We start from the raw sequence: 13,668 nt of genomic DNA on the forward strand, positions 1-13,668 counted from the left end.
TACATAGATGTTGTTGGTCGCATGAACAAAGTCACTGGCGAAAAGTACTGGTAGATATAAAGCAGTCCCTTTATTCGACAAAATGAGATACAGCAGGCGTCAGAGGGAGACCCTTTCGGAAGAAAAATGTCTGCCTGACCTAAAGCTACACCGCATTTTATGTGCTAAAGATCAAAGTACAATTCCATATTTACAATGCATCCACAATGTTTTCTTTGAATCACACACAGACTTTACACCTCACGGTCTGCACCCACACCACAGTTATCTAAATGAATTTTAATCAGTATCATCAAGTCGTCCAGTTATCTGTGGTTCACGGTTCTTAGGAACCCATTGTTCAGAGCTGCGTTTTAGATTTAATACACAATTCATAATTGCATCTGAAGACTGGTAGCTGGAGTCAGTTGCTGAAGTTATTTGTTATGTGTTCTAACTCCAAAAAAATGCTCTAACAGAAGTTTATTTATCTGTTCTGTTTAAAGTTCGATTTAGACAACAGTGAGTGTTCAGACATGAAAGCGAAGGAGTTTGTACTGATTCAAGTTCAACAGACATTATTTATAGATCACATCCAATTCATTCTGAAGTCGCTGATAAGACAGCGTAATGCAGAACAAAGTATTAACATAAGACACTTGAACATGCTAGATGGAATTGAACCCATAAATCCACTGAGTACTCTTATTCCATTCTCATACTAAAATAATTGTATGGTAGATCTTTATTGTCCAGCCAGTTTAAGAGGTTCATTGAGAGGGCCTGCATTTAGATTACAACTGCAGTATCTTTGCTAAATTGCTTCAGTGTTAAAGAAGTTACAAAGTTGTAGCAGATTTGAGAATTTCGCCCCAAGAACAGCAATGTAGCACATCAGAAGCAGCCAAACATTTACCATGTAGGCTTTTGAACCAAAAGGGATAACTTTACTCAACTTCATTTCCCCCATCAATGCAATGTTCTCACAACCAATGGACACTTTTTCAAGGACTTTTCATCTCATGTTCTCAGTGTTTATTGCTTATTTATCTATTTATGCGTCAGGGAAATTTATCAGGAATGTTGCGTAAGCAAGGCCTTTAGTATTATCAAAGATCCCACCCATCCACCCAACATCCTCTTTGACTTTCTACCATCAGGCAGGAGATGCTTGCTGATGTATAAAAACATGAATAATCAGGATGGGAAACACTGTCTTCCCCCAGGATATAAGGCTTCTGCACTCCCTGCCACATCATACTCAAAATGTCACTGGTTAATCTGTTCTGTCCCTTAGAATATTTAATATTAATACACTTCAACTTATTATTTATGTGATTTATCTGTAGACTTTATCCTTACCTTCATAAGTCATTGCGTGTAATATGTGGTATGTGTACTACTGTGCTTTACACCCTAGTTCAGAAAAACGTCTCGTTTCTATATAGATTAAATGGATATATACATTATATACATGCATATAGTTAAATGACAACAAACTTGACTTAATTCTTATTCTTTTTGTATTTGCACAGATTGTTGTCTTTTGCACTCTGGTTGAACGCCCAAGTTGGTGCAGCCTTGCATTGATTCTGTTATGGTTATTATTCTGTAGACTTGTTGAGTTCGTCTGCAAGAAAATGACTTCAGGGTTGTATACGATGACATATATGTATTTTGCTAATACATTTACTGTGAACTTTGAAACATTTCACTCAGTAAACTCCTGACCAAGGTGAAATCTGTGTTGAAAATGAAAGTTATTTTTGATGTATATTGAATCATCTAGAAATAATTGTTGATAGAATGTATGCTGATAAGCAATTCTATAAATGTGCACTCTATCTTAGTTGCTCTCTATTTGTTGCATTAATTCTCAGAACTGATGCTCCTGAATGCAGCTCTGGAAAATCGTCCACTTTTAAGTGTTAAGTGCAGGGAGGTGGTGCAGTTGTTGGGATGCTCTAATGATTAGGTGAATTTCAACCTGAATACAGAAGAGTAGAACTACGAATGGAAAATAATTATATTAGGTTATAATCCACGAGGGATAGAAAAATAAGCGAGGGTGTGAAGTGATCATCAGGGAAGCACCGTCATTGAAAGCAAGAGAAGTATTTAGGGCTAACACTGGTGTAGCTCAGCAAGTGTCTGCTCGTTGGTTAGGTGTGACTCAAACTGAAAGGTGTAATTCTACTGGCTGATTAGAGAAATGAATGGGTTGAACAAAACTATCATTTGAAAATATTTTATTTATTAACCTATCCATTGTGGTAAGGGCTTAAATTAAGATGAGGTAATGGGATTCCTCAGAGTAGCAACACACACACAAAGTGCTGGAGGAGCTCAGCAGCATCTTTGTAAAAGAGTAAACAGTTGACATTTTAAGCTGAGACCCTTCATCAGGACTGAGGAGGAAAGAGTAAGAAGATGGGGGGAGGAGAGGAAGAAGCTCAAGCTGGCAAGTGATGGGTGAAAACAGGAAGGGGGAGGGGGATGAAGTAAAGAGCTGGGAAGTTGGTGAAAGAGATGGAGAGGGTAGAAGATCGTGGAGGAAAGGAAAGGGGGAGGAGCACCAGAAGGAGATGATGGGCAGGCAAGGGGATAAGGTGAGAGAGGGAAGCAGGAAGGAGGGGGGGAAGTTCAAGAAATCAATGTTCATGCTAGCAGGTTGGAGGCTACCCAAATGGAATATAAAATGTAGTTCCTCCAACCTGAGTGTGGCCTCATTGCAGTAGTAGAGGAGGCCATGGACTGACATGTCTGAATAGGAATGGGAAGTGGAGTTGGAATAGGTGGCTACTGGGAGATCCGGCTTTTTCTAGCGAACGGAGCATAGGTACTCAGCAAAGTGGTCTCCCAATCCACGTTGGGTCTCACTGATATACAGGAGGCCACGCTGGGAGTGGAGGATTCAGTAGGTGACTCACAGGTGAAGTGTTGCCTCACCTAGAAGGACTGTTTAGGGTCCTGAATGGTAGTGAGGGAGGAGGTGTAGGGGCAGAGCAACATGTTCGTTTTGCAAAGATATTTTTTGCTGCTTGTCAGTAATCAGATAGGTCAAATGGATGCATTAATTGGTGAACTCAAACGAAATATAAGTCCAGAATAGTGATATTCTTAAAATTCAACCAAAGTATAAAATATGTGAACATAGAACATAGAAATCTACAGCACATTACAGGCCGTTTGGCCCACAATGTTATGCCAACCATGTAACCTACTCTAGAATTAACCTACCGCATAGTCCTCTAGTTTTCCAAGATCCATGTACCTACCTAAGATTCTTTTAAAAGATCATATTGTATCTGCTCCCACCACCGTCGCCGGCAGTGCATTCTATGCACCCATCACTCTCTATGTGAAAACTGACCCCAGACATCACCTCTGTACCTTCTTCCAAGCACCCTAAAACTATGACCCCCCCCCCCCTTGTGTTAGCCACTTCAGCCTTGGGAAAAAGCCTCTGGCTATCCACATTAGGAACTGTAATGCTTCTCATCATCTTATACACCTCTATCAGGTCACCTCTCATCCTTCGTCACTCCAAGTTGAAAAGGCCAAGTTCACTCAACCTATTTTCATAAGGCACGCTCCCCAATCCAGACAACATATTTGTAAATCTCCTCTGCACTCTCTCTATAGTATCCACATCCTTCCTGTAGTGAAGTGACCAGAGCTAGCAATATGTTCACAACATGCATAAAGCTGTACTGGCAGCAGTTAGCATTAGTGATTAGTATCAGTGACAGGCTACAGCAAAAACATTGCCTACAAGCCAACTGTCTTGAGCATTTATTTCTTGGTTAAATACTGTTTCAAATTCATGGAATTCCCTACCCAAGATCATCTGGGGAGTGCATAAAAATCCTGGCCAGAATAATTTATCAAAGGTACCTGATAAATCCTTAGTTCCTTCATCTTTATCGCTCGTCATAGAACCATCTGGGGTTTATCAGCCAGTCTGTGCCTATGAGTTAATGATGCCTATGTTGAGTCCTTGAATTGTTTAACATCAAGTGGTTTGAATTATATTAGCATTTACACCATGAAATTCCCATCAGGATCGGTACAACGTACTAAATGAGCAGATTAACCCTATGGTGCCTGCATTAGAAAAAGCCAGACAGCAAAACTACAAACTGGCAGTCATTCATTTGACTTCAGAGGCCCTGAGATACAGGCAGGCTCTGCGTGACAGCCATTTGGATAATAGAAATTTGAAATCTCAAATCAGTACCCAAATATTACTGCTGTGGAATAAAATTTTCCACACTGCCTTTAAGGAGTTTGTGCGTTCTCCCCATGACTGCGTGGGTTTCCTCTGAGAGCTCCCGTTTCCTCCCACAGTGCCAGTTGGTAGGTTAATCGATCATTGTAAATTATCCATGATTAAATTCAAAGTACATTTATTACACTGGACAACAAATTTTTTCAAAAGTGTTGCTTCCTCAGAATTTTTTTTTGTTATGAAAGACTGCTTGATGATGAACACAAATATAATTTCAGAATACTTGTATCATGTAGGAATTTGGAGAAACAACAAATTAACTTTTATTGAATATAATGTTTTAAATTGCATAATAGTGCTGATGCTTTGCAATAGTTCAACTAAGTTAAAAATATTTTGTTAATGATTTTCATTTGTACTCAATGTCTGAGGCTTCTCGCGTAAGTATTCAGCAATAATTCGCCAGCATTGATGGATTCCAGTTGCCCTGGTATCTTTTCTCCATGACTGCAATATCCTGATGAAACATTTCACCGTGCTCGTCACTAACAGCACCAAGATTCGCAGGGAAGTCTAAATGGGAATGCAGAAAATGAATCCTTTGTGACATGTTGCATTTCATGGTTTTATATGCTTGAAGCATGCTTTCAACCAGCTGCATGTAGTTTGGTGCTCTGTAGATGCCGAGAAAAATTTCAGCAACTTCCTTGAGTGCCTTCCATGTGATTTTCTCCGGTCCCACTAGAAATTCTTCAAATTGCCTGTCATTGATGACCTGTTTGATTTGTGGATCAACAAAAATGCTTTCCTTAATCTTGGCATCAGTTAATCTGGGAAGCATCTGTCTCAAGTATCAAAATCTTTCATAGAAATTTTTGTGCCTGGTGTAACAAATTCCATCCTTGCGGTCCTGAACCGAATAATTATTACTAAAACCTGTCTTGCCGTGTAGCAGCTGCACCGCCTAAGCATGCCTGGACAAGATAGGAAACTTTACAGCTTACGTTGTAGGTAACATTTTAATTGACTTGAATTATGAATTGAAATAATAAACTTAAGTTTGTTTAAAAAATGGTGCATGATAGGGTAATTTCATGGTGATTTTCATGATCAGTAGCCCAAAATTCATAAGGTACACCTAAAGATATTCAGGATGCAAAATCTTTGTTCAGTGTATAAACCATACAACTTTGAGATTCATCTGCTGACAGGCAGCCAAGAAACACGAAAGAACCCGATTTAAAAAACAGACCAACATCCAATGTGCAGAGAGAGGGGAAAAATACAAATTATACACACAATAAAGCAACAGCACTTAAAATGAAATTGAGTCCTTAAATCTGAAGCCTGCAGCAGCCGGAGCAGGCCCACTGTTCAGCATACAGCGGGGCAAATTGCAGTGAAGCTCACAGACACTGAGCCCAGAGCAGGACACAGCCACAGCACCGAGGAGAATGGAGTAAACATCATGGAACAGATCAGGCTGGGGTTAAACTGGGGGTTGCTGAGCGGCATGGTGCGAAGAGCCGGGAGGGCCCATTACGCACTGTTTCTCAATGAATAAATAAATAGAATTCTGTGTCATGGAAGTTATGTGAAATAAAGTAAGTTGACATAAACTTTGTTTTTCAACACAGCTTTGCATTGCAGAAAGTCACGATACATCCCATTTTCCAGGAACTCCACTGGCCCGTAACTCAGGGTTGCCTATATGCAAATAAATAGTAATTCAGCATGAACTAGTTGATTACATCTGATTGATATGAATTGGTGACAGTATTGGACTCTGTATATGCAGAGCCCATTCAGTGTCAATAAGTTAAAATTTGGCGAATATTCTTACAGTTATCTTTATTCATGATTTGTCCAAATTAACTGGTTGCCTTGTGTTCCTCTGGGATGATGCTAGCTTTTGGGCTTGCATTTTCCATTCTTCCTGGATTCTGTGCACAGGTCTAAATTCATCATCTACTCTGGAAATTATTTTGTCTCATGAATATCCGAAATGTGCTTGCTTTTGTTTGGAGTAGCCGTATTTCCCTATTTTTGGAAATGTTTCACTATATTAGTGGCAGTCTTTTCAAGCTTGCAGGACACCTTATCTCATGCTTGTACCCAGAATACTGGTCTAATTTCCACTCCAACTAGTACTGAGGAAGCTGCTTAGAGAATTCAAAAATAGAATGTAAGCAGTTTAAAACACAAAAATTTACAAGGATGTTGCTGGGACTTAAGCAACAGAGTATAGGGAAAGGTTGAATAGATTATTCCTAGGAGTGCAGAAGAATGAGATTGATTGAGGTGTACAAAATTATGAGGGGTATAGATAGGGTAAATGTAAGCAGGCTTTTTCCATTGAGGTTGGGTGAGAATGGAACTAAAGGTCATGGGTTAAGGGTGAAAGGTGAAATGTTTCAGAGGACCGTGAAGAGGAACTTCTTCACTCAGAGGATGGTGAAGAGTGTGGAATGAGCTTCCAGTGAAAGTGGTGAATGGCAGTTCAATTTCAACTCCTAAGAGAAGTTTGGATAAGTACGTGGATGGGGGGATTATGAAGGGTATGGCCCAGGTGCAGATCGATGGGACTAGGTAGAATATCAGTTCAGCATGAACCAAAGATGCTGAAGGACCTGTTTCTGTGCCATAGTGCTTTATGACTGTTTCTTAACACCTTAATTTTCAATGAAACTTTTGCATTTTTGTCGATCTATTTGAATGGCAGCCATATTTGAGTAGTTGTGCTTTTCAGTTAGCACGGACATCTGGATGCTCCAGTTCGCATATTTATTTCTGTTATGTTTTGGGGGCTGCAGTCTTGACGGTGTATCATCTTGGCAAGGAGTATTTTGTCTCTATAAGCTTCAGTCAGTTGATTAGGATTAATCCTTTCAGAGCTGAGTCCTCAGTTTGACACTCCATTTTGAGAGCGTGTTTGAGGTAGTCACTGAGATCCTCTTGCAAAAAGAATCATCTTGAGGATTTCAGTAGTCAATAACAAAGTTTTATCAAGAATATTGCAGTTCTACAATGTGTTCTTAGTCATCCAGCTGGCTTGTATCCTGCTGTTATAAGACTGTTGAATGGTTCCTTACCACAGTTGTCCTCACAGTTCACCCCATTATGATCTTGCACCTTATTGTCTACCTGCACTGCACTTTATCTGTAGCCTGTATAGTTTATTCTACATTCTTGTATAACCTCAGTGCACTGTGTAATGAATTGTTCTGTATGAACCGCGTGCAAGACAAGCTTTTCACAGTATCTCAGTACATGTAATATTCAGAAACAAATTCCAATTCACCCATGTTGTGTGACAAGTAGAAATCGAGCCAAAATGTTTTGGTGGTAAAATTATGTTGCAGTGGCGTACTTAGGCGACTATGTTTGGTTTTGTGTGTGTGATGCTAGTGCACCAAGCTTTTAAAGAATATTTCTTACTTCAGGGCACTTGCAGGAATCTGTGTAAGTGCATTTTAAGATAAAAGATTAAAGATCTTTAATTGTCCAGCAACTTAGATGAAATGCCGTATTCCCTGTTGTTAGAAATGTACTCACCCTGGATTTATATATTAATTCTTTGAGATACAGTGCAGAATAGGCCCTTCCATCCCTTCAAGCTACGCCGCCCAGCAATCCTCTGATTGAACCCTAGCCTAATCACGGAATGATTTACAATGACCAGTTAACCCAGCAACCACTACATCTTTGGACTGTGGGAGGAAACTACAGCACCGGGAGGAAACCCACACGGTCACGGGGAGAACGTACAAACTGCTTACAGGCAGCGACGGGAATTGAACCTGGGTCGCCTGTACTGTATTGTGTTGTGCTAACCACTACACTACCATGCCATGCTATTGTAGAGCATGTTTAGACAGTGTAGATATATATCTTGGAAAGCTATGCCTAAAGTATATTGTATATTGGGGTTCATGGATTTTATAGGGCATGGGCACACCATTGGGTGAAGTATTGCTATCGAAGATTGTATTAGCCAGTTATTCTAGGTTTCATTAAAAGACACTTAATTATTATTAAGACTATTTAGATACAGCTGTAAAAAAACAGAGTCTGGCAGTCATTAGTAACAGTTTTTGTAAGTAATTATGTGATGGGAATGATGTTTCATGCTGCAACGTGCAAATAAAACTCAATGGAATACCGTGCAACTCTCAGGAAATGGAAACACCCAAAGCACTCTGGCAACATTCTGGGATGAGTCTGAGTAATGGCTGTAGTCTTGGATGTTTTTGATGACTTTTTGGAATAAATCACCACTCTTCCAGGAGCAGGCTCTTGAACCAAAAGGGATAACTTCACTTGCCCTCTCACTGAAATGTTCCCACAGCCTATGGGCTCACTTTCAAGAATTCTTCATCTCATGTTCCTGATATTTGTTGGCTATTTATTATTATTATTATTATTATTATTATTATTATTATTATTTCCTTTTTTTGCACAGTTTTTTTGTTTTTGAACGCCCAAATTGGTGCAATCTTTCGTTGAGGGTTATTATTGTATTATGGATTTGTTTATGTTGGTAAGAAAGTGAATCTTAGGGTTGTATATGGTGACTTAAGTGTACTTTGAAATATACCTACTTTGAACTTTGAAACACTTTCATCCTGTTTTTGGGAAACATTATGAATTGTAGCATCGATTTGTGAGCAACCAACAGTGTTGCCATGTAGCACCACTGCTTCTTGTGGAAGGTTAAGTTCAGCAGGAGCCATCAACCCTTGGATTCTTCACAAAGGGCAGGTCTTGCTGACAGGTTCAATGTATTCTAGTGTGATCTTTGCAAGTGTTGGCTTTTCTATCTCTGCCTAGTTCTGTTAGTCTGGTTGTCTATTGCAACCTGCCCTCTAGTCTTAAAGCTCTAACTGTGATGCATTTACTTCATGTAAGAGAAGAAGGAGAAGGAGAAGGACCCTTGAGAAAGAAAGTCATTGAGATGCCATCGTGATGGCGTTTTTTATGAGGCCGAGTTGCTAGCTCGATGCTCGGATGGAAAGCGGGCAAGGGAACTGACTAGATTTGAACTCAGGAGCCTTCGCTCCAAATCCGGCCCTGATGCCACTATGCCACCAGCTGGCTTCATTTAACTATGGTTATACAATAAAGGACAGATGAAAGCAGAGCAGTGTTCATCCTAGCACCAAACACCTCTGTACCTCACTGCTTTTCTCCGCTTTCCACAGGGATCAGTACACTCTACACTGTACACTGAATACAGTTTATCAATTTTTCTCTTCTGGAACATTTTTTTTTACTTTACTGATTGCGAGGTTGATTAGACAAGAAGAAAGCATGTAAATTATCATTTAAAAACTAGGAAAAACACTATGCTGTAACTTTGACACCAATGCAATTCCTTGCACCAAAATTAAAAACTAAGAACCCTGGAAATACTCAGGTGTCAGGCTGCATCTGTAGGAAGAAAATTAGGTCAATAACTCAGTTTGAAGACCTTACATCAGAAGCTGGAAAGAGAATTGGTGCTAGGATGAGCAATGTCCCAGGCTGACAATGGATGTAAGCTGTCCATAAGGTTATTGGGCCATTAAGTGAATGAGAGCAGTTAGAGCCTGGGGATGTGGGTGAAAGAACAAGGTAAGAAGAGTGGTGGAGTGTTGAATTGCAGAGTCTGAGGTTATGCCAGGATATCAAAACTGCCTCATCCTCCACTCCTGGAGGGAATGAAAGGAAAAACAGAAAATAACTCAAGACTACGTCACTTGGTGGCAGTGAAATGCAGAGTTTCACCTGATTGCAACAGAATAGACAATAGACAATAGGTGCAGAAGTAGACCATTCAGCCCCTCGAGTCTGCACCGCCATTCTGAGATCATGGCTGATCATTCACTATCAATACCCAGTCCCTGCCTTGTCCCCATATCCCTTGATTCCCCTATCCATCAGATATCTATCTAGCTCCTTCTTGAAAGCATCCAGAGAATTGGCCTCCACCGTCTTCCGAGGCAGTGCATTCCACACCTCCACAACTCTCTGGGAGAAGAAGCTCTTCCTCAACTCTGTTTTAAATAACTGACCTCTTATTCTCAATCCATGCCGTCTGGTACTGGACTCTCCCAACATCTGGAACATATTTCCTGCCTCAATCCTATCAAATCCTTTAATTATTTTAAACATTTCAATCAGATCCCAGAATCTAGGTTGTCATGCCAGAGTTAGATTTAAGTATCATTTAGAGATTCCAAATTGCAAATGACTGAAGTGAACAGGAACTAGAAGAAAGCTACAGTGCATCCCCTGTCCCCCCCCCACCCCCACCAAGCTCTAAGTAACTTCATCCACTAATGTTCTACTGAACATCAACACCACAACCAAGATGAGGCGTGAAGTCTGCAGTGAGTTGAGTTCATTCTGCTTTGCATTGAGTGTTATAAATTTTCTTGTTTTCCTCCACTGAGACAAGACAGGTAGAAATTGGTGTCATTTCCTGCTGGTTTGGCATTAATGGTACATGCAGAGTAGAAGGGAATTTTGGTACTCCTCATTAGTAAAATGATTTCTTATCCAAATCTAACTTTTTTTTAATCAATTGTGTCCCACTCCATATAAGCTAATTGCCATCTTCAAAAGAGAGCTTGGGATAGACAATAAATGTGAATGCCCATCTCTTCTACCCGTAACACTGCTGGAGTTTAGGGTAGCAATGAAGGTCCTCCGTCTCTGGTGGTGTTCAGGGCTTCCTTCATCATGCCAATAGCTCAGTTTTCACTAGTCTCCGTCCTGCAAGTTCCAGGTGGAGCCTCAGGAATACCGTCACACTCAGATGTAGAAGGATTCTACATTGCTGTTTCCATAACAATGTTGTTTGACCAGTCAGTTAGCCTTGAGATAAGCCTCTGAACCTGGAGGACCGATGAACCACTCTTAGTCTGTCCTCTACTCTTTGACCTGTTTGACATGCGTGACCCTACCAAGCCCTGAATCCAGCCAACTTAGTTCTCTGGGTCATTGAGGCACACAAGCCTCTAAACCCTACAACAGGTTTGTGGTCCTCTTGGAGAATGAATGCCCATAATCAATGAATAAAGTGAAAATTCAGTGGTAAAAGAATTATCACTTCAACATTAGTCAAAACCATTAATATATCCATTCCATTCTCACTCCTGTCTCTCAGTCTCTGGCACACACTCCAGTGTTTCAAAGAAATGTGAATTCTAGGTACATCAGTAGTTAGAAGGCTTGATGTGAACGAATCTTTTTCACAAAAAGCCCGAGTTGTCTCTGCAGCTTTAAAGCTTTGCATGATTAGTTAATGAGACATGAGCTCTGTAAACAGTGAAGTTCTTACGTGGCAAAGTAAATTATCATTAGTGGCACACAGTTGTTCATTTACTTCTTAGTGAATGGATTTTTAGTGCCATGCTGTCTCCCCCAATGAATTGTGTGTAGAGACAAGAAACTCGACTAAAACAAGAAAATCGACTAAAGCATAACTGCTCTTTCTTGTCCAATGTTTACCTTGTGATTAGATTTTTTTTTAAGTTTGGGTTTGTAGAATCATGATGTTCATCAATGGTCCAGACAAAGAGGCTTTTCAAATATTTAAAACTCCTGTATTTTATTCCCTCAGCTCCTGTTAATGCCTCGTGTTCTATATGCTGTGCTCTTTAATATATCTGAGCACTGCAATGGTAAATCTATGGCATGCAACATAAAGCAACACGTCTGTCCATTTTTACAGCTGGAATGCCCAGTAGTTCATTACCACATGCCATAATTGGTCAGTGTAGTTGTTCCATTATTTTTACAATATCATTTGGCTTCAGGATCACATATATCTCTGGTAGCTTTGATAAAAACCAGTGTCATAGTCCTTACAGCCAGTGTCATGTACATTTGCCACACTATTACATGCAGGCAAATTAATTAGAACTACAAAAATTCCTAGCACATACTTAAGATCTACATTTCAGGGCGTGAGGCACCATTTGATAATGGAGGTCTCTATTTGCCATTTCTATTTTTACATTAACAAGCAGCAACCATTTGAAAATAAAATACACTTATATACAGCTTTGGCCTGTTTTCAGCCGCCAGATTCCACATGTAGGTGGCTCAGGGTATTTTCAGCATCTCTGCCAAGTTTGTTGCTGTGTGTGTGTGTTTTGTTTTGGTAGAACAGAGCATTCATCTGTATATTTTTTTCCACTTTTCTTTCCTCCGTTAGCACTGTTTAAATGCTAAGAAGGCAAACAAACTGTAGTCTCTTGCACAAATGGCGACTTTAAGGTTGTTCCATGAATCATAGGTACAGTCACTGTGAGGGAATGCAGCATCAGTAGTGGGTTTTTCCCCTTGGAGTTGAAATGTGCAACCATGGTTCAGGGATATGGGGTATCTCTCATTTAGATAGTTAACAGTTTACGGCTCACCACCTTAGGGACTTCAGATACAATCAGACACCTTAACTGCTCACCATTGTTTGAATTAACATTAGTGTTACTGCATACTACAGAAAGGCATTGGAGTTTGTGCGCGAAGGTGATGTGCTGTCCAACAACGGGTGATTGCCTTGGACATTTTTCCTGCGATTGCAAGGCCCTGTTGGACATTGGTAATGTAAAACATTGTCAAGTTCGTCTCCCTTGATTATTGGTGAGACAGGGAGCGGGGGAGCTGCGTGGCCTCGGTTTGCGGCAAGCACTCTGCCTCAAGTCGCAGACTTGCACTTTGCAGCAGTCCAGGAGAGGAGATGGCGGAGGCAGTGTAGCACAGCGGCCATGCCGCGTTGGTGGGGGGGGGGGGGGGCTGGCCTCTCCCGTTGGTACTACCCTCCAGCGTTCACATGGTGCAATGATAAGCTGGATAGTGTGTGTATGTGCATCTGCCAACTGCTGTGAGCTGCTTATTCTTGCCAATAACACCCATGCACTATCAATTTACAGGACACGTCACTCATGGACTTGGGCTGTTTATGTGTGACTGTATATTTACTTGCTACCTTATATGTGCCTTATGCTGTGTATGACTGTTGGTTATGTGTTTTGCATCTTGGCTCCATAGGAACATTATTTTGTTTGGCCGTATTCGTGGGTATTCATGTATAGTTGAATAATAATTAAACTTGAACTTGAACTTATTTCCTTTTAAAATAATACTTTAGTTGATATGTTTATCTTGGTGCCTGCCAGTTGCAGCTCCGTTTTCCTTATCATTACATCCTACAGGAAACATCTACATTTTTCTCAATTTCAGCCAGTGATTCACTTAGACATAGTACTGTTTGGCCATGCAGCTGTCAAATTCTGTGTCACTGTACTTAAGCAGGGTTTAATTTCAACAGCAGAAATTTCCATCCATGGCAGTACTCCAGGAAAGAGAACCAGACAGAGTGCCAGCAAAGCTGACTGTTCCATTAGTTTCTGGCCATTGAGCTAGCAGTCTGGTTGAGATGGAAAGAGACATTTTAATTCAACAACGTT

General features: G+C 40.4%; 1 protein-coding gene across 7 annotated transcripts in view; it reads left to right on the forward strand.

Moving 5' to 3' along the window:
* The window catches only part of ctbp2a (C-terminal binding protein 2a), a 304,686-nt gene that overhangs the window by 153,342 nt on the left and 137,676 nt on the right, over nt 1-13,668 (forward strand). Inside the window, exon 2 of one of the 7 annotated variants that reach the window (XM_059947721.1) lies at nt 13,530-13,668. The exons of the other annotated variants lie outside the window; for them this stretch is intronic. Within the exon in view, the coding sequence (XP_059803704.1) occupies nt 13,638-13,668 (31 nt within the window). The 5' untranslated portion in view covers nt 13,530-13,637. The remainder of the gene's footprint in view (nt 1-13,529) is intronic. 7 annotated transcript variants of the gene reach the window in all.

This window comes from Hypanus sabinus, chromosome 22, assembly GCF_030144855.1.
Source record: "Hypanus sabinus isolate sHypSab1 chromosome 22, sHypSab1.hap1, whole genome shotgun sequence".
NCBI lineage: Eukaryota > Metazoa > Chordata > Chondrichthyes > Myliobatiformes > Dasyatidae > Hypanus > Hypanus sabinus.